The sequence below is a fragment of the Myotis lucifugus genome, unplaced genomic scaffold (genome assembly GCF_000147115.1).
Source record: "Myotis lucifugus unplaced genomic scaffold, Myoluc2.0 scaffold_979, whole genome shotgun sequence".
NCBI classification, from domain to species: Eukaryota; Metazoa; Chordata; class Mammalia; order Chiroptera; family Vespertilionidae; genus Myotis; species Myotis lucifugus.
In genome coordinates, this window is record NW_005872027.1 from 8720 (window position 1) to 29507 (window position 20788).

General features: G+C 42.0%; 1 protein-coding gene and 1 non-coding gene across 2 annotated transcripts; both read right to left on the bottom strand.

Annotated features, from left to right (window-relative positions):
• Nucleotides 1–4616: 4616 nt before the first annotated feature.
• On the bottom strand, nt 4617–4720 carry LOC111824151. The gene has a single exon (XR_002827256.1). It is a non-coding gene; the product is annotated as a U6 spliceosomal RNA (small nuclear RNA).
• Nucleotides 4721–6136: 1416 nt separating this feature from the next.
• On the bottom strand, nt 6137–12015 carry LOC102416953 (SLA class II histocompatibility antigen, DQ haplotype D alpha chain-like). Its single transcript, XM_006107021.3, has 5 exons — nt 11889–12015; nt 7751–7999; nt 7021–7302; nt 6598–6771; nt 6137–6418 (listed from the first exon to the last, which is right to left on the bottom strand). Exons 1-4 carry the CDS (start codon nt 11968–11970, stop codon nt 6617–6619), a joined length of 768 nt encoding a protein of 255 aa, XP_006107083.1. The 5' UTR covers nt 11971–12015; the 3' UTR covers nt 6137–6418; nt 6598–6616.
• Nucleotides 12016–20788: the final 8773 nt, after the last annotated feature.

Sequence of the window (20788 nt, forward strand, 5' to 3'; positions counted from 1 at the left end):
TACTTGTAAGTATCATATAGTTGGGCCTTTTTTAAAAAATATATCCATTCAAGTGAATTTCAATTCTTATCTAATAGCACACAAACTAATTACTGAAATTCTGTGGCAGACTGAAAAATATGTTATATTTTTTGCTGATCTGACAAAAATAGGTATACTTTTGATTCATTCACACTGGATGGCTATTGTTGTGTTGGCTATTGTCATTTTTTAAAAAAATATAATGTTTTTATTGACTGTTTACAGAGAGAGGAAGGTGAAGGGATAGAAACATTATCAATTGGCTGCCTCTTGTACAACCCCTACTGGAGATTGTGCACACAACCTGGGCATGTGTCCTGACTGGGAATTGAACCAGTGACCTCTTGGTTTCTGGGTCAATGCTCAACCACTGAGCTACATCAGCTGGGCTGTTATGTTTTTATTTGACAATCTAAGGGAAAAGAGATCAGTGTTCCTGTCTAAATAGTCAGGTATTGCATGTTTTAAAAATTCTTGTGGCACTCCAGTGTGCCTGCTGTCGCACATTTGAAAATCTGTGAATTAGCCAATCTCTGTCTTTAACTCATAACCTAGGTACTTGCCCTGACTGGGAATTGAACCATGACCTTTCGGTCTATGGGATGACACTCCAACGTCCAACCAACTGAGCCACACCAGCTAGGTCTATATGTCTTTTGTTTAGAGAATTTAATCCATTTATGTCTAGGGTATTTATTGGTAAGGACTTATTAATGCCATCTTATTAATTGTTTTCTGGCTGTTTTGTAGTTTTCTTGTACCTTTCTTCTTTACTTTCTGCCTTCCTTTGTGAATTAATGATTTTCTATAGTCTTATGCTTGGATTCTCTTCTCTTTATCTTTTGTGCATCTGTTGTAAGTTTTTGCTTTGTGTTACCATGAGGCATACATAAAACATCTTGTGGCTAACAGGTCTATTTTACACTGATAACAACTCAACTTCAATCATGTGCCAAACCCCTACCCTTACTAGATTTAATGCACCACCATATTACAGTATTACAGTATTCTGAATTTGACTGCATGCTTATTCTTTACCATTGCATTGTATATTTCCATGTTATTAATTAAGTCTAGTGGTAATGAACCCTATCAGCTTTTTTTTTTTGGTCTGGAAAAGTCTAACTCTCTTTCATTTGTGAAGAACAAGTTTGTCAGACAGATACTATACACCATCTTATTTCATCTCAACAGACATTTATTCAAGCATTCTCTAAATTCTACTATATTGTATTTGGTTCTTGTGCAATGCTCTCTCACATTACCTTGTTCTTTTCCTTTATAGATTTTTCAGAATTTGTAATTCTATGTTTGTCAAATTATTTTATACATGTGGCCTACACATGTATATTTTTCCCTGAAAGTGTAAGTTTTGTAAAGATAATGAATGCATCTGTTTTCACATTATGTGAATACACTCAGAACATATAGTATGATATATATAACAACACTGGTATTCAATGACCACTTTTGCATTAGTGATTGAATTAGTGAATATATTGACACAGTTTGGGGCTTAGTCCAGACAGTAATAAAGAGAATGTGACTTTGTTTTTCTTTGCTGTTATTCCTTGTAGTATACACATTCTTTTTTTTAAAATTTATTTTTAGAGAGAGAAAAGGGTAGAGTGACGGGGGCGGGGAGAGAGAGAGAGAGAGAGAGAGAGAGAGAGAGAGAGGATAGAGAAACATTGATTGGTTACTTACCGCACATACACAGACAGGGGATCAAACCCACAACCTAACTATGTGCTTTGACTAAGGAATCAAACCTGCAACCATTTGGTGCATGGGATGACGCTCCAACCAACTGAGCCACCTGGCCAGGGCTCAGGTGTTATGTTATGTTAGGGTTATGTTTCTGAGAGGGTTTATGGTCTAGAGTAGAATTTGGATACTCAGGGTTTTCTAAGTGTGATAAAAATTTGAAAAACCTTCACAACCAACATATCTTCAAACAGAATGCTTCTCTGCCTATATTTCAGCTTTCTTGGAATACTTAAAATTTTTTTGAAGTATGTAAAATTCACCTATATAAAGTAATAGAGAGAATAGTACCATGTATCAACAGCCCAGCTTTAACAATGACCAATTCATGGGCAATTTTGTATGTCTACTATTTAATCTTACATGCTCACTGCATTATTTTGATGATAATCTCAGACATTATATCATTTTTCTCATAAATATCTACACTAATAAAAGTCACTCTGCTATGCCCACCAGCCAATCAGGATGAGTATGCAAATTAACCCAACAAAGATGGCTGGTTAATTTGCATAGGCAGGCGCAGAGAAAGACTGAAGGCTCCGCTGCGGCCAGACCAAAGGCCTGGGACCTGGGCACCAGAGGAAAACTGGTGCAGGCAGCCAGGGGAAGGAAGGCCTATTGTGTGAATCTTCATGCAACAGGCCTCTAGTTATATTATAAAAATCTACAATATAATGGCTTTTTAGAAACATAGCACCGTGTCATTACCACACCTAAAATTAGATAAATAACCCCTTAACACATCAAGTGTTCAGTTTTATGTCTTAGAGAAATTTTGTAAAAGTTGTTTTGTTTGACTATGAGTCCAAACAAAGCCTAGCATTTGGTTGATAAGTTTCTTCAGTTTGTTAAATGTATGGTTTCTCTGTTCTCTAGTCTTCCTTGCAAGCTATTTGCTGAAGAAACAGCTGTTTGCCTAGTGTAGTGGTCGGGAAACTGCAGCTCAAGAGCCACATGCAGCTCTTTGGCCCCTTGAGTGTGGCTCTTCCACAAAATACTGACTTCTGTGCATGGGCCATAAAGTTTCAGTCGCACTGTACGTGCATGCCTGCATGTGGTATTTTGTGGAAGAGCCACACCTAAGGGGCCAAAGAGCCACATGTGGCTTGCGAGCCATAGTGCCGACCACTGGCCTAGTGAAACTTCTCTTGTTCTGGTTTTATTAGTGGCATCTCTGTGATGTCATTTACTATGAAATTGTGCCCTGGGCTCCAGAAAATAATACTAACACCAATTATTAACACCTCTTAACTGCTGATTATGTGCCATTTAAAGTGTTTGATGTGTAAGAAAAAATTTAATCCTTCAAAATCCCTAGTTTCTATGCGGTAAATACAAACATGTTATATTTTATGTAATTTTAAAATCATGTGACCTTTAAGTAGTATGATAGTACATATTAATAAAGCCATACATTTTATACAAAATCTGAAGTAATTTAAATAACTCAAATCATTTACAAAAATAACATAATTCAAAATCATAAGGACTGATTTCCAGCTTTGCTTATAGTAATGTTATGTGATGATTCTCCTTTTAATTTGTAGCTGATAGAAAATAATTGCTCTTATTTTTAGAGTTAATTTTACTATTTTAAAATTATATGAAAATTTTACAAATGAATCCCTTTAATAAAATGCAACTAACAATAAGTTTGCTTTTCCAAGTACTTCATGGGGAAAGAGTATGAGTAGGGCAGCATTTGTATATTTCTGGGACACTGGTCATAATGACATTCAATATAACCCTCATATTACAGTAACACACACACACACACCTCCAAAATGCCAAATTTTTACCTCATGAATCATTGAAATTTAAAACTCTTCTCATCACTTTTGTGCATTTTCAGGTGACCTATATATTTTTCCTTACTAATATTTTTATTTTATACACTTGGGATCATAATTGCTGACCTTTTATTTTCTTTCCCCAATAACTTTATTTTATAGTAATTTATTTTCACACCAAAATTGAGCAAAAAATACAAAAATTTCCTGTGTACACCCTGCCCTCACAGGCACAGCCTCCTCCATTGTTAACATTTTCCACCAGAGTGGTACATTTCTTACAACTGATGAGTCTACAATAACACATTATTATCACACAGAGTCTATGGTTTACATTAGTGTTCATTCTTGCTGTTGTACATTAGATGGGTTTGGGCAAAGGTGTAATGACATGTGTGCACCATTATGGTGTCATACAGAATTGTTTTGTGGCCCTAAAAATGCTCCGTGTTCTGTTACTTACACTGTCACGATGCTCTGGTTCTGATTCCCTGCAAGTACTAACTTTAGTGTACATCTTTAATTATTCTCTTCTATCCAGGAAGCTTTTTTCTCTGGAATCTTTCCTATCTCCTCCTGAAAGTAGATATACTTAAAATATGTTGCATATAACATTCTTGATTAAAAGTTTATGGGCCATAAGGAAGGGAGATTTCCTTTATTAGAGAGTAAAAACTAAAACCATATACTAGTATTACAACTTTTTGCTCTACGAGTTCTCTTAGCAACCCTACACCAATAATATGTCACTGACTACTCTACCCTATCTATTCTCTTAGTCTAACCCAATCTCAACTTCTCTCATTCTAGAGAGGAAAGAAACCCTCTAATTAAAGTATGAAAAGAAATTCATCTATAGCTTCACATTTGAATCAAAGGGTTCAAAAAACAAAAGTGCTTTTCATATAATATGATCCATTGTTTTAAATAAATGAATTATGCTTATAACTAGCAAAATTTTTAATTACAGTTGACAGTCAATATTGTTTTATATTAGTCCCAGGTGTGCAGCACGGTGGTCAGGCATCTATATAAAAAATCATGGAACGCTTCACGAATTTGCATGTCATCCTTGCACAGGGGTCATGCTCAACTCTGTGTTGTTCCAATTTTGGTAAATGTGCTGCTGAAGGGAGCACTAGCAAGGTATTTGTACTCCGTCTTAAGGCCCTGCCTGTATATCAAGATTATTCAAATTCAATACTTCTGAAAAATAACTATTATTCCCACATAGTGGTTGAGAAAATATGGCTCAGAATGTTAGATACTTAACTCTAGTGTTACACAGTTCAAAATACTAGCTATAAAGCACCGAGTCCTGGATTTAGGTTTCTTTGTACCAAATTATGCTGCATCAGTTATTCTGTTAGTGTCTGTCTCTCCCAGTTATATGTTAAGCTCCCTGAGGCAGATGGCACAGACAGGGACAGCCTCACACACCCTGGGGCTGTGCCATCCGAGGTGCAATGTGTGGAGCAGTCATGCGGGGCGGAAAGATTGAGGCAACGCGGGGAACACAGTTGCAAAGGGCAATGGCTCCACGTCAGGTCACACACACGATCAGGAGTGAAGTGTTGGACGTACCCGGAGCGTCAGAGCGTCCCTCTGTGGGTCCATCTCCCTGCCAGGGTTTCCACTGGGAGACAGCTAATCCAGAGCAGGCCAGCACCCTCGATGCTGCATGATCTCATCCCTGTGGACCGGGTGCTTTCTTCCTCACAGGCTCCCCTTCCTTAGCCAGGAGCGGAGGGCAGGGTGGGGGTAGTGGCTTGTTCTGCTGCTCCCAGGTGCACAGGGACTCAGGGATCTGGTGATGCTGATGGGGCTTACCTGCCTGGACACTCCCTGTGGCCATACCCACCCAGTGTCCCTCATATCCCAGGGTGGCACAGGCAAATCCACAAGTTACCCAGCAGGACTCATCCAGGAGGCGAGGCAAGCTACACTCCCGGCCCTTTCCCACTGGTTACTAACCCTAAGTAAGGACAAAGCATTATCGTCTCATTCTAATGCCCTCCTGACTGACTTCCATTTCTTCTCCTGCCTAGAGAATTCTTATCTCCTCAAAGGTAAAGAAAAGAGAGAAAGTTTCTAATGTCATCATTAACTTTACAAAGTTAAAGTTTTGAGAAAATTTTTTTGACTTTTTGGTACTTTTGAGATGCAAATTTCCTTTCCCCTAATGTTCCTGTCGTAACGTTTGAAAGCTATATTATGGTAAGTATGAACTTCCTTCTTGGTTTTGTATTCCTGCTGAACAAAACTGCACCAAGGGCAGAGGGTATATATGATCCTCATTGATGCCTGAAGTGGGGGTGGAAAGGCAGTGGCCAAGGGTGGGAACCAAATGAAGAGAGAAATCTTAACCTCATCTAAGATATCAAAATATTATCAGGCTACATTTGGTTGCTCTTTTGTTACTGGGCAAGAAATATGATCTGTAAAATAAAATGGAAGGGGCCTGAAGCATGAGGGTTTGCCATCCTTAGCCATGACCCTACTCAGCCCTGAGATGAAAGAGAGGAAAAAATTAAATAAAAGACCTCCTACAGGGCATTTATTGCTTCCATGGAGATATCAGATCAGGGTCACAAGGAATTAGGCATATCCCAGGGATCTCCATAGTAGGTAACGGCTGAGAAAAGAAAAAAAAGTCAGGAGTGAGGGGGAGAATTCCAAGGATTTGTGAACTCTGTGAGGTCACAGCACCTTAAGTCCCAGAGGAGAGATGACAGGAGGGGCATTGGAGGAAAGAAGGCATATGATGGACTTGGCCAACGAATAGTGCCAGGTCATCCAGCACGTCCATTCTTCTGCTCTTAAGATTGGCAACGCACCTGCAGTAACAGGACAGATATGAGATTCATAGGTCTCAGGGGCTCCTGTGTTATCTTCATGCTGTTTCCAAATTCTACTAAGACTTTTCAACCCACAGTTGTGTCCACAATCTCTCCCCACTCTCCTTCCTCCTGTACTGTGTCACCAAGTCCCAGCTCTAACACATGGGAATCGTTACCTTCCTTCTGGAGTGTGGCTCACAAGGGCTCTTGGTGTCTGGAGGCACCACCTGGGCGCAGGCCCTGGATAATGAAGACGGTGCCCGTGACGATGCCCACAAGGCCCATGGCCAGCCCCAGGGCGCAGACCACTGTCTCCGTCAGCTCTGACATGGAGGCTGGAATCTTGGGCTCTGTGGGAGTGAGGTGATGGAGGTCAGAATGGGGAAGGTTGGCTCACAGCATGTGTGTAAGATGGGGTGGGAGGCGTGGTGTTGGGTCTACAAAGACTTGGCTCCAAGTTGAGGGAGAATAATAAAGTCTATCATTAGAAATCCTTAAAGTGTAGAAAACAGGCTTTGGGCCATGAGATTTAGGAGCTAAAAGGCAGAATGTCTGATCTGACAGAGAAAGGCACCAGAAGGCATGGGGCTCATACCCACCCCAGTGCTTCAGGAGGGGCTGGTCCAGCCCCCAGTGCTCCACCTTGCAGTCATAGATGTCGTCAGCAGAAGGGAGGAAGGTGAGGTAACTGATCTTGAGGAAGGAATGATCCCTCTTGGACAGGAAGCTGGTTTCAGAAACACCCTGCGTGACTGAGTGCCCGTTGCTCAGCCATGAGATGTTGATCACAGGAGGGAAGATGTTGTCCACGGCACAGATGAGGGTGTTGGGCTGGCCCAGCTCCACGGGAGACTTGGGCAACATAGTCACCTCAGGAACCTCTGCGGTGAGGAAACAGCACTGGGTTTAGAATCGTGGGCAGCTCTGCCCTGAGGGTCCCTGCTTCCTGGAGGGGCCTCCACCAACGTTTCCCCATCGGAGAGAGGAGATGCTCTTGTTCCTTCTGCTTGGGAGCGGCTGTACACTGCCCGCTCATCATCCCCACGCCCTTCTCTCTGTGGGCCCCTTGTTAGGGTAGGGTGTCTACGGGACCTGTCCTTGAAGGAGTCGAGGATTGCAGTGTGGGAGCAAGAATCTCTGTATTTCATGAAAATATGTGATTTGTAAGAAGGGAGAGGATGAGGGTTCACCAAATACCATGAGAAGATCTGGGACTCCTTGGAAAGGAGAGCATTTTATAGAGTGAAGGGAATCTATCTGAGGCAAGAAGCGAGTGAGGCCTGGTATGAAGGGTAGATTCAGTAAAGACACAGGATGGTGGACACACACCATTGATAGCAGCAGTAGAGTTGGAGCGTTTAATCAGGATGTCCAAGTTATATTCTGCTGTAGCCATGTTTCTCAGTCCACCCTGTGGGTCAAAACCTCCAAATTCACTTAACCCAGGCAGCCGCCAGACAGTCTCTTTCTTCTCCAGGTCCACGTAGAACATCTCATCTCCATCAAATTCAAAAGTGTACTGGCCTGAGGGACCATAAGACTGGTAGAAGCTTGCGCCATAGGCAGCAACATGGTCAGCTGATGAGTGAGGTGGGAGCAGGGAGGTGCAAAACACAGGAGAGAAAGGATCTCATTAAACAAAGTGACAAGAAACAGACGTGCAAACATTGTGGGCTGCTCTTTAGGCACAGCCTGCAGACAGTCCCCAGCGCCTGCTCCCTCCCCTGGTTGTTCTGTTAGAATCCAGCTGCCTCGCCACTCCCACATTCGCTCCTGTCACAGGAACAGAATTCCACAGGCCTGTTTACTGCTATTCTCTGCCGGCCTAGCTCAGCCCCCGGCACCTCATGGGCTTAAGATAAATACTGAAATGGGCGGAACAAGGAATGGATGAATGACCATGGCCTGAGCTTTCTTTTCAGAGATTCAGTTTACCTCCCTCTGCTTCATAAGTTTTCTCTCTCAATTTCTTCATCGGTTAATAACACATTCATTGTGGGTCCTCTCCCCTCAGGACTGGCTCAGGACATGTTCTATGCAAGGATTCCTTCCTCCTTTTATTTTTTTAACCAAGGAAAAGCACACCCGATATCATTTTTAAAGAATTGCCTCTATTTTAGGGACTAAGATAGAGTAGGCTAAGGGCAGTGACAACATCACAAAAACACATAAAAGGTAAATAATGCTTTTAAGGTCTCTGTTTTTTTTGTTTTTTGTTGTTTTGTTAATCCTCACTTGAGGATATTTTTTCCATTGATATTTTTTTCTTTTAGAGAAAGTGGGAGGGAGGAAGGGGGGAGAAAGAGAGAGAGAGAGAGAGAGACCTCTCAGATTAATTGGTTGCATCTCACAGGTGGCTCTGGGGATTGAAACTGCAACTCAGGTACCTTCCCTTGACTTGGAATCAAACCCATGACCTTTCCATGTTCAGGTTGATGCTCTAACCATTTAGCCCACCAGCCAGGGCTAAGGTCTCTGCTTCTGTAACAGGGTGGTCCTTAGAGGAGAGCACCAGGTTTCCTCTGAAATGAAACTAGACACTTCATTAAATTTGAATTTCTGTGATTTCCCACCCTCTTCTTTTCTTGAAGGACGTTCCTAAGCCTCTCCTTTTTCTGACTCAACACTTACCTTGTTGGGGACTCAACAAAAACTCTGGCCCTTCCCTTTCATGGACAGTGGACTTGGTGTGACGCCAAAGCAGAAGGCAGCCAGCGTAGCTGACTCCCAGGTGGGCCTGACTGGACAACTTGTCTGAGCCTTTTACCATTTCCTCTTCCCTCCCTTCCTATTTCCTGAGTACCAACAAGGTTTCAGACATTGCCAGGAGCGAGGAGTAACACACGGACCACACTCAGTCTCTGCCAGCGGGGAGCTTAATGAATAGGGGAGTCCGGTGAGTAAGGAGCCAATAGGTGTACTGTGCTGAGTCCTCCACAAATACCTCACCTGCCAATTAAACCAGATGTCACCCTTTCATGCTCCTTGGTCTTTACAAGGGTCTGTTTTCCTCCCTCAATTTATCTTCCAGGATCTCCTGGACACCTCCAGTTCACTCTTGAAGTGTCTGCTTAGTTTCCAACTTCTTAGCTAAGTCCCCTCATTAAACATAATTTTGACCCCATTATGATCTCCAGCCCCTCCATGCAAATGTCCTCTTTGCAAGTTTATCTAGTCCTCACCCCCACCCAGCATGACCCCCTTGGCTGGCCACTTAAAAGGCCCTCCATCAAAGCCTCCTTGTCCTTGTAATGAATCCTCTTGACTCCTTTACAAACATGAATATATGTGATTATCCTTTTCATTTTCAAGTGTCCTGGCTGCACGCTGCTGCTGAGGGACCTCGCTGTGCCAGCTGGAACTGCTCACTCTCAGTTTCAGCCTTGCTGGGCCCACTGTTCTGCGCAGCAGTGGCCCTGCTCTAGGCACCGTGTTGTCCTATCCCTAATCTGAGCTCCCTCCAGGGGCAGACAGCCCGTCTCTTCATCTGAGTCCCAGCCCTGAGCTCCTGGTGCGCAAATTGTGTAGCAAATGACAGCGCTATTCTCCAGGATGACAGAGATTTGGGGAAAGACACGGAGGTAGCAGCATCCTGTGAAAGTTAGACTCAGCGGTGACCAGGCTGCATTATGACTTCCGAACCCTAAGCATTATTGTTAGTGGGCTGTTATTTTTCCATAAAAATATTAAAAACTCATATTTTATGACCATATTGGTATAAAGGCTAATATAATCAAGGCTAAATTAAACTAGTTTCTTCTACCCAAAAGTTCCTTTTTTCTTCTAATATTAAAAGAAAGGAAAACATTTTCATGGGTCCCTACAGGCATTGCAGGCCCTTGGCCCGGTGCCCACTGTGGGGGTATGTCGAACCAGTCCAGGGCACTCTTCAGTGACATTGAGAAAAGGGGACTTGGACGTACTCTGGAGAAACAGGTGAAATTTTCCTACCAAACCAAGAAAAACTGGGGCAGCCATGGTTAATAATGTTGCTGAAGATCAGGATAACCTCCAGTTCACTTCCCCTTTGAACTACAGTGCTTGGTTTTTTTACTTTGCTTTTATAAACCCACTTTTCATGCCAATAAAACAACAGAAAAAAGAGCCAGGGATGGATCCAAGAAAGAGAGGAGGGTAAAGGAATGATAAAGAGAGGGTGGAAAGGTGAGTAACAGAGGTGGAGGGGCCCAGGGGACCAGACGATGATTGGATGCCCAATCTTCCTCTTACAGCACTTCCTTACATGGTGTGAAGCACAGGCTATATGAGGCTAATATAATTTAATTCACCAAGTTTTCATCATAAAGTTCTCAATTTTAAAATAAAAGTAAAGATATTCCCTACTTTTTAAAAGAAAAATTATAAAGCTATACCTGTAATAGTAGTAATTTAAAAATATTATTGACATTTATTGGTTTTCATTACTTGGGAAGCATATATAATTCCTATTTTACTTGATTTTTTGTAAGGTGATGCATAAGTGGTAACTGAGATTAAGTGAAAACCACGTGATAAAATTACTTGTCTGAAGGCCTTCACTGGGCTGCTTACCCACTCCCCACCCATGCCAGTTCTCAGCTTGGAAATGTGAACCTGAGGCAAAGCAAAGAACCCTTCTTTATATCTACACTAGAGGCCTAGTGCATGAAATTCATGCATAGGTAGTGTCCCTAGAAGCTGTTGGCTACCGGCCGGGACCTCCCTTTGTTCTGAGCTGCCCCCTGGGGATCAGTGCACATCATAGCAAGCGATCCCAGTCAGTCCAACCCCAGGACACTTTGTATATTAGGCTTTTATATATGTAGATAGTACACACAATTCATGAAACTCTTTACCCCAAGGTAAACTACAGGAGAAATATAAAAAGGGCCAAAAGTTGTTCAGAAAAATTTGGGAGCAATGGCTCATGAATTTTAGTAACAAAAGATCCACTTGTGAAAACATCTCTAATCTTTGAGGCAATCACGCATGAATGCCATAGAGCAGCGGTTCTTAACCTGTGGGTCACGACCCCTTTGGGGATCGAACAACCCTTTCACAGGGGTCGCCTAAGATCATCGGAAAACACATATTTAATTACATATTGTTTATAGTAGCAAAATTACAGTTACGAAGTAGCAAAGAAAATAATTTTATGGTTGGGGGTCACCACAACATGAGGAACTGTATTAAATGGTCACGGCATTAGGAAAGTTGAGAACCACTGCTATAGAGCCTCCCAGCTATATTCATGGATCCAACATTAGAACCAGGATGATAGCGGTGGTGCAGTGTGCAACAGCTCAGATAGCAGAGACTGGATTGGGACTCTGGTTTCCCAAAAGAGGAAGGACCATAATTGTTGGATCTGCTTAATACTAAGGATGCCTTTGAGGAATTGCTACTGTTTCTATGCAAATCTCTATCTTTTTTACCCTCCACTTCTGTTTCCCAGTCCAGTCCCCACGTGGCTCAGCAGATCACTCACCCACAATGTCTTCACCTCCACAGCGACCCAGCACGGTGGTCAGGGCGAAGGCCCCCCAAATCAGGGCTCTGTTTAGGGTCATCCTCTTCTCAAGTTGGTCTCAGTAGTTCTTCCTCTGAGTTGTAGAGCAATGGTGAGGACCAAGCTGCGAAATAAATCTAAAACACCCAAACCAAACCTTACAGGTCAGGTTCTGGCCAATCAGAGCCCGCTCCACCCCCAGTGATGACACCTCAGTTGCTGGTTGAAGAGTGTGTATCAGGAGGCCTGGCAGGGTCTGGGAAATCCCCAGGTTCTGAGGTTCTGATGCAACTTCTGCTCAGAGTGGACCTGAGGGAATTCTCCATGAAAGGAGGGAAGGTATAAGATCAGAATCTCCTCTCCTGTGTGTGCCTGCTGGTTCTCACAGACCTAAAGAACCAGAACATGGACATTGTCTGAGCCACAGAAACGGCCAAGCACACCTTTCTCCCAGGTAACGTGAATGACTGCTGCTCCTTTTTATTATTTTTTTAATTGATTGACGAGAGAGAGAGAGAGAGAGAGAGAGAGAGAGAGAGAGAGAAACATCAATTTGTTGTTCCATATATTCATGCTTTCATTGGTTGCTTCTTGCATGTGACCGGAGACTGAATGCAACCTTGGCATATCCAGAGGAGGCTACCCGGCTAGAGCTGACTGCTGCTTCTCTACCAATTAGAGCTCTAGCTTCAGCATCGCCTTCCTTCCTTCCAGGTAAAATGTATTAAGATGCCCAATTATAGAACTACCCACCCCAGCACCCACTTCCTAACAGAATCCCATTAAGAACAAAGTCCCTATTTCTCAAATCCTTCCCAAGATCACCTACAAGCCCAAACCCTAAGGTTAATGATCAGTTTTATGTGTCAGCTAGGTTATAGCTCCCGGATTGTCAATTAAAAGTTGATATCTTGTAGATGTGACTAAAGCCCACAACCCATTGACTGAGTGACAGAGGTCATGCTGGATAATGTGACTGAGCCTGATCCATTAGCTAGAGTCCCAGGCGCAGAGTGAGGCTTCCCTGAGGGAGTGGATTCCGCTCTGGGCTGCAGCTTGCCCTGTGCTGAGTTCCAGCTGCCCCTCCTGACAGAGGTCTGCCCTGTGGATCTTGGCCTTGCCCAGTTCCCCACAACTGTGTAAACTAGTCCTGCAGTAACTCTCTGAATAGACGTCTCCTCCTGATTCTGCTTCTTTGGTTCCAACACTTTCTTTCTGAGATGCCTCACAATTCCCCAAAGTGAGTGCCTCCCTCACTGCGATGACATAACATCAGCTTGTTCACCCCCAGGTGTGCTCCCCATGGCCTTTGGCTGGGGGCATTGACTGCATCCCGTGAGGTTGTTGTGAGGATATACACATACTGCACTTGGAATGAATTCCTAGGACTCCTTAAACATACCTGTCATGCTCTAATACCAGTCCTATTTTATCAGGAGGACCTTGAAGCACAGAGGTGAGGTGCCCAGGCTCACACAGCTGGTAAGTGGCAGAGATAAAATTTCACAAGGCAAGCCATGAGGCCTTGCTGGGGAGGGGTCTCCTTCTCTGTGGATTCAGAATCCCATGTCCTGAATTAATTAGGATTGATATTTGAACCTGCAGATGGACTTATCATTTTTGGGCGGGAAGGGGTCTGTTGTTGTGAATCAAGAGCTTGTACTTGAGCCAGCTGGCATGGCTCAGTGGTTGAACAGCAACATATGAGCCAGGAGGTCACAATTTAATTACCAGTCAGGATACATGCCCGGGTTTGGGGCGTGCTGAATGCAGCCAATCAATGATTCTCTCTCATCATTGATGATTCTATCTCTCCCTTTCCCTTCCTCTCTGAAATGAATAAAAATATATTAAAAGAGAAAGAAAGAGCTTTCACTTGAGAGGTTCTCCATTTACCGGGTAGTACCTCCTTTCTCACAGTAAATCATATGTTTACATGCTTTTCCCCTGGATCCAGACTTACCTGCCCTGGACCATGAAGAAACTGCTCAAGATCTTGGAAAATAAATGAAACCTTTCTTCATGGTGCTCAAAAATTTCACCTATTAATATAACAGTTTTTTTAAAAAAAAATCCAACTTAAATTGGGAAGTTAGGGTGTTAAACATGCAGGATCAGAATTGTATCTTGAATGAGGAGTTGAAGGTCCAGCCTTGGATGTCACATTCTGTGAAAGTCCAAGAGCGTACTGTCAGTAACTAAGAGATAGGGGAGGAGCTCTGTCCTCAAACCCAACTCTGTGTCTCTCCTCCTGTTTCTCCAGGTGTCACAGTATAAATGGTTCCAGTTGCTTCCAAAGTTTTAAAATAAAGTAAAATTATTAGTGAATTAGATTCAGGCATAGAAATGGTGCACCATTTTGACAAAATACTAATTTGTTACCTTTGTCTAATAAGAAAGTCAAAGGTCCTTGTATAAATCAATGTTGGAAATAAAATTTAGATTTTAAAATATTACTTTACCAAACAATTTTCTTTAACAGTACTGATTTACATGCTATTTATTTAATAATTAAAATTGTCAATATGAATGTGCTGTGCCATTATAATTTATATCATTGGAGAGCCCTCTAAGAAATTATTTAGACTCTACTCATGTTCATTCTAATTAAATTTATAACATCTCTAAAAACCTGTACATTTTCAAATTCTTTAGTTCTGACTTCCAGCTACTTTGCCCTGCTTATGAAGCATTAGAACTTCTACTCCAAAGGCCAACACCTCCACCATCGCAGTCGTTAAAGATGCTTCACAACAAGGCAGAGCACAGAGAAGCAAAGTGCAGGGAAGACGGGCTTCGTAATCAAATAACCAAGCACTCAGTACTGCTTCTGATTTCATCTGCTGAGTCAGCTTGGGCAAATCCTCCAAATACAGGAGCCTTAGGGTTCTTTCCTAGAAACAGGGTGAAAACTATGCATGATAGTTACTATGATGACATGAAATTATAATATTTACAAATTATAAGGTTTGAATACAGTACAGTGCCTGGCACATGGCAAGTATTCCCAGATGAGAACTACTATGTAATAACAAATATCAATAAAGATAATGGTACTGAGAACAAATATCAATAAAGATAATGGTATGAGAACATCATGCCTAGACCAGCGACAGCCCATAAGTTCCCCTCCTGCATTGGGCCTCCTCCCTGTGGCAGTCATGCCTGTGGCCAGAGGAGCCCTGGAAATCACTGGGAAATGGGGTTTCTTTGAAGAGGGTGGCATCAGGCGGATGTTTCTATGTAACAATCTTCTCCAAAACTGAATGGTTTTCTCCTGATTCTGTAAGAGTAAAGTGTGCTGGACCCACTCGGGCAGTCTTCATGCTGTGGGCTGTGCTCAGGTGCCCTCAGGTGGGCTCCCTCACAGGTCTGCGGCTTCAAGTGGTTGAGCTGAGGCTGCCAGGCCTCCCTCCATGTGGGTTTGCTATCCAGCAGGCTGACTGAGGCTCATTCAGAAGGTGCTGGAAGGCTCCCTGGTGCAAGAGCACACCTGCAGGGCCTCTTAAGCCTAAAACCCAGCATTGCTTCCACTCCCTCCTGTTAGTCAAAGCAAATCCTGCATCAGCTCAGATCAGGGGGTGCTTAACAGACTGCAAAGTATTTGTGGCTGTTTTTGCAATTTGCACAGGGTTCTCTGGGTTTTGAGTGGATGTATGGTGTAAGTTGGTGGTCTCATTTCATTTTTTTTTGCATGTGTCTTTCCAATTTTCCCAACACCATTTATTGAAGAAACTATCTTGACTCCAGCTTATACTCTTGACTCCTTTGACAAATATTAGTTGAGCATAATGGCTTCAGTCAATTCCTGATTTCTCTGTTCTATTCCATTTTTCTATCTGTCTGTTCTAGTGCCAGTACCGGGCAGTCTGAGAAGAGTGGCTTTGTAATATTGCTTGATATCTGGTATTATGATCCCTCCAACTTTGTTCTTTCTCAGTATTGCTGTGGCTACTCAGGGTCTTTTTTATTCCATATGAATTTTAGGAGAGTTTTTCTAGGTCTGTGATATATGCCATTGGTATTTTAATAGGTATTGTATTAAATCTATAGATTGCTTTGGGTAGTATGGACATTTTAATGATGTTGATTCTACCAATCCATGAACACGGTATATTCTTCCATTTGTTTTTGTCTTCCTCTATCTGTTTTTCAACATCCTGTAGTTTTTTGAGTACAAGTCTTTTACCTCCTTAGTTAGGTATCATAATTTTTTTTGTTGCAATGGTAAATGGGATTTTTTTTTAGTTTCTCTTTCTGTGAGTTCATTGTTGGTTTATAAAAAGCCATAAATTTCTGGGTGTTAATTTTGTGTCCTGCTACATTGCCAAATTCATTTATTAAGTCTAGTAGTTTTTTGATGGAATCTTTAGGGTTTTCTATGTATCATATGTCATCTGCAAATAATGACAGTTTTCTTCCTTCTTTTCCAATTTGGAGGCCTTTTATTTCTTCTTCTTATCTAATTGCAATGGCTAATACTTCCAGTACTATGTCTAACAGGAGTGGAGAAAGTTGGCATCCCTGTCTTGTTCCTGTTCTTAGGGCAGCTGGTTTTAGTTTTTGCCCATTGAGTATGATGTTGGCTGTGGGTTTGTCATATATGGCTTTTATTATGTTGAGGTATGATCCCTCAACATAATAAAAACTATCATCTTTTTTTACTCTTCCTGACTGAGTTTTGGAAAATTTTGTTTTTCTAGGAATATGTCCATCTTATCTAGGTTGTCCAGTTTATTGCAGTAGAGTTGTTCATAGTATTTTTTATAATTCTTTGTATGTCTGTGGGGTCAGTTTTTACGTCATCTCTTTCACATTTGATTGTATTTATTTGAGTCTTCTCTCTTTGTTTCTTGGTGAGCCTGGCTAGAGATTCATCAATCTTGCTTATCATTTTAAAGAACCAGCTCTTTGATTTCAGAGAGAAAGGGAGAGAGAAACATACAAACATCAATGATGAGACAGAATCATTGATTGAGTGCTTTCTGCACATCCCTACTGGCAATCGAGCCCACAACCCAGGCATATGCCCTTGGCTGGAATCAAATTTGGGACCCTTCAGTGTGCAGGCCGATGTTCTATCCACTGAGCCAAGCCAGATCAGATCCTTTCTGATCTTTATTATTTCCTTCTGTCTACTCTGGGCTTTTCTTATTCCTCTCTTTCTAATTCTTTAAGTTGTAGGGTTAGATAATTTATTACCAGTTTTCCTTGTTTTTTGAGGTAGAACTGTAGAGCTATGAACTTTCTTCTCAGGACTGCTTTCACTGTGTCCATAGATTTTGGATTATTGTGTTCTCCTTGTCATTTGTTTCCAGGATGCTTTTTATTTCTTATTTGCTCTTTTTCATTACCCAGTCATTGTTTAATAGTATGCTATTTAGCCTCCAAGTGTTTGATAATATTTCATTGTTTTTATTGTAGTTGATTTCTAATTTTATGCCATTATGATCTGAGAAGATGCTTGATATAATTTCAATCTTCTTGAATTTGTAGAGACTTATTCTGTGTCATAATATGTCGTCTATCTTTGAAAATGTCCCATGTGCACTTGAAAAGAATCCATTGCTTTCGTGTGAAATATTCTGAACATGTCAATTAGTTCTATCTGATCTAGACAGTCATTTAGGATTGCTGCTTCTTTGTTGATTTTTTGTCTATAAGATTTATCCAGTGATGTCAATGGGGTATTAAAGTCCCCTACTATGATTGTATTGCTGTCAACTCTTCCTTAATATCTTCAAGAAGTTCTTTTTTTAATGTATTCGGGTGCTCTTGCATTGGGAGACAAAAATTCAAACTAAGAGGACTGATGAGGCACATCTATAATCTGAGAATACTGGTGAATATTTGTTTACCAGAGTTATATCCTCTTGGTGTATTGATCCCTATAGTATTATGAAGTGACCTTCCTTATCTATAGTTATGGCCTTCACTTCGAGATCTATTATGTCAGATATAAAGTATTGCTACCCCAGCTTTTTTTTTCCATATCTGTTTGCCTGAAATTTTTTTCCCCATCCCTTCACTTTCAGTCTGTGTGAGTCCTTTGTTCTGAGCTGGGTCTCTTGTATACAACATATATATGGATCCAGTTTACTTATCCATTCAGGTAGCCTATGTCTTTTTTATTGGAGCATTTAACCCATTTCAGTTTATGGTTATTATTGATAGGTACTTGTTTGTTGCATTTTTATTCTTTATGCTTGTGTTCCTTCTTTCCTTTCTATTTCTTCTTTTCACAATGGTTCCTTTAGCATTTCTTGCATTGCTGGTTTGGTGGTAATAAACTCCTTTAGCCTTTTTTTGTCTGCTAAGCTCCTGAGTTCACCTTTAATTTTTATTTATAGCCTTGCTGGATAGAGTATTCTTGGATTCAATCCTTGCTTTGTATCACTTTGCATACTTCATTCAATTCCCTTCTGGACTGATGTGTTTCTGTTGAGAAAACATTTGATAGTCTAATGGGAGATCTTTGTAGGTAACATTCTGTCTCTCACAACCCTTAAGATTCTCTCTTTGTCATTAACATTTGCCATTGTAATTACAACGTGTCTTGGTGTGCGTCTTTTTGGGTTCATCTTGTTTGGCACTCTCTGTGCTTGTGTGGCTTTTTTCTTCCCCAAGTCAGGAAAGTTTTCTGTCATTATTTCTTCAAATAGGTTTTCTATTTTTTGCTCCTTGTCTTGACCTCTGGCAATCCTATTATGCAGATATTGCTTCATTTTATGTTGTCTCAAAGCTCCCTTAAACTCTCCTCCTACTTTTTAATCCTTTTTCCAATTGTTGTTCAGATTTGGTGTTTTTCCTACCATGTTTTCTATCTTGCTAATTTGATTCTCCACTTCTTCTAGTCTACTGTTGAAACCTTCCAATGTGTTTTTGTTTTTAGTGCAGCTATATCATTCTTCATTTATTCATAATTCTTACATATGTTGTTGATTTTTTTGACTGGTCAGAGTGCAGTGGTGCCTGCAACATATGTTGTTGATTTTCTCTCTAGCCAGTTTAGGAATTTTATGACCCTTATTCTGAATTCTTTCTCTGACATATTGCTTCCTTCCATTTCATTTATTTCCTTTCCTGGTGATTCCTCATTTTTTTCGTCGGGGACGGGTGTGTTACTTCTGACCCTCTCATTTTTGCTATATCTTTCTGGTCTGGAACACGCTGCTTGTGGTTTGAGAGGATGAAGACCCTATAAGGCCAATGGTCTGAAAATTGTTAGCCCAGAGCCTGGGTCTGCCATGAGTCTCAAGCATTAATTGTCCCTGCTGAGTTGTATAACGTTCTCTCATGGATTTGGTCCCCCAGTTGTCTGCTTCAGATGCTGAGAGTGGTGGGAACATGTGCACATTTCCTCTGGTGTGTGACTCCCTGTGAGGAGCCAGAGCCCTCTGGCATGCAAATTGCTGAGCAGTCCTGGGACCCTTGGCAGGGAGATGCCCTAAGTCCCTCAGACAACGCTTTTGCAGTGTGGTCCTGTGGCCCCTGGATGGGCACACCAGATTGCTCCAAGTTGTCCCAAAAGCATTGCTCCAGTTGGTCCAGAGTGGGGCATGTGCTGGGTTGACCTCCGTAGCCCGAGAAGGACTGTCCCAGGGGCTGAGGAGGAGTGGGTGCAGGTTGCTTAGGGTTGCACAGTCCTCACTTTCCTGTGCACAGAGAGAGGCACGTGCTAGGTTGCTCCATTCCATGCCCTCCTCCCAACCCCCAGGGTGGAGCTGGGGCTGGTTGCTCTGGGTCACACAGGTGGAGCAAACCTTCACTCTCCTGAAAGGCCTGGTGAGGCACACTTCCAATCACCTGAGATGACTATTCAGGCGAATATTGTCTTCTCTTCTTTAAGGATCCCCATGTACATGCTTACCTCCTTTTGCCTGCTGTCTATATCAGTCACTGTGTTGCTGTGGCAGACACATCTGAGAAAATCAATCGGGTAGAGAATTCAGTCACCCAAAGGGGCCCTCTGAAAGGACTGCTGAGTCAACCTTCAATCTCCTGAGAGGACTGGGGAGGCAAAAATTCAAACTAAGAGGACTGATGAGGCACACCTACAATCTGAAAAGAGTGGTGAGACAATCCTTCAATCTCCTGAGAGGACTGATCAGGCATACATTTAATCTAAGAGAACTGTTGAGGCACAGCTGCAATCACCTGACAGGACAGGTGATCCAAACCTTTAATCTCTTGAGAAGACAGGTGAGGAACACCTTATATCTAAGTGAATTGGTGAGATATACCTTGAATCTTCTGAGAGGAGAGATGAGGCTCAATTTCCTGAGCTGACTGTTGAGGCACACATTCAATCTCCCGAGAAGACTGGTGAGGAGAACCTTCAAACTGAAAGGACTAGTGATGTTTACTTTCAATCCCCTGAGAGGACGGTGAGCCTCACCTTCAATCTCCTTAGGGGACTGGTGAAGCACAGCTTTTATCTCTGAGGGCCCTTTTGGGTGACTGAATTCTCTACCCGATTGATTTTCTCAGATGTGTCTGCCACAGCGACACAGTGACTGATATAGACAGCAGGCAAAAGGAGGTAAACATGTACATGGGGATCCTTAAAGAAGAGAAGACCAGCTGCGACAATGCTGCAGTTTCATTTTCAACTGCGTTTATTGTGAAGGTGATGAGGGAGCACTCTTAAGGCCCATGAAGAATTATTGAGCAGTTTTAGATGGGATTCTCAGGAAAGAGTCCTATTGTCACAACAAAAAAGAAGATGTGAGAGAGAGAACAAGGTAAAGGCCCCTGTTCCAGCTACAATGATCCACAGAAACTGAGAAAAGGTATCGAGGAAGTTTTATGCAGCAACCTCCAATTGCTGTAGACTAAGTGTTCCAGAAAAGGTTTGTAGAACGAACCGAGAAGACTCT

Excerpts from the sequence above, each read along its gene's own strand:
- LOC102416953 (XM_006107021.3), bottom strand. The coding sequence starts at position 11,970 with ATGACCCTAAACAGAGCCCTGATTTGGGGGGCCTTCGCCCTGACCACC. Across the intron at positions 8,000-11,888 it reads TGGAGGTGAAGACATTGTGG|CTGACCATGTTGCTGCCTAT; the intron begins GTGAGTGATCTG and ends CTCACTCATCAG. Across the intron at positions 7,303-7,750 it reads CTCTACTGCTGCTATCAATG|AGGTTCCTGAGGTGACTATG; the intron begins GTGTGTGTCCAC and ends TCCTCACCGCAG.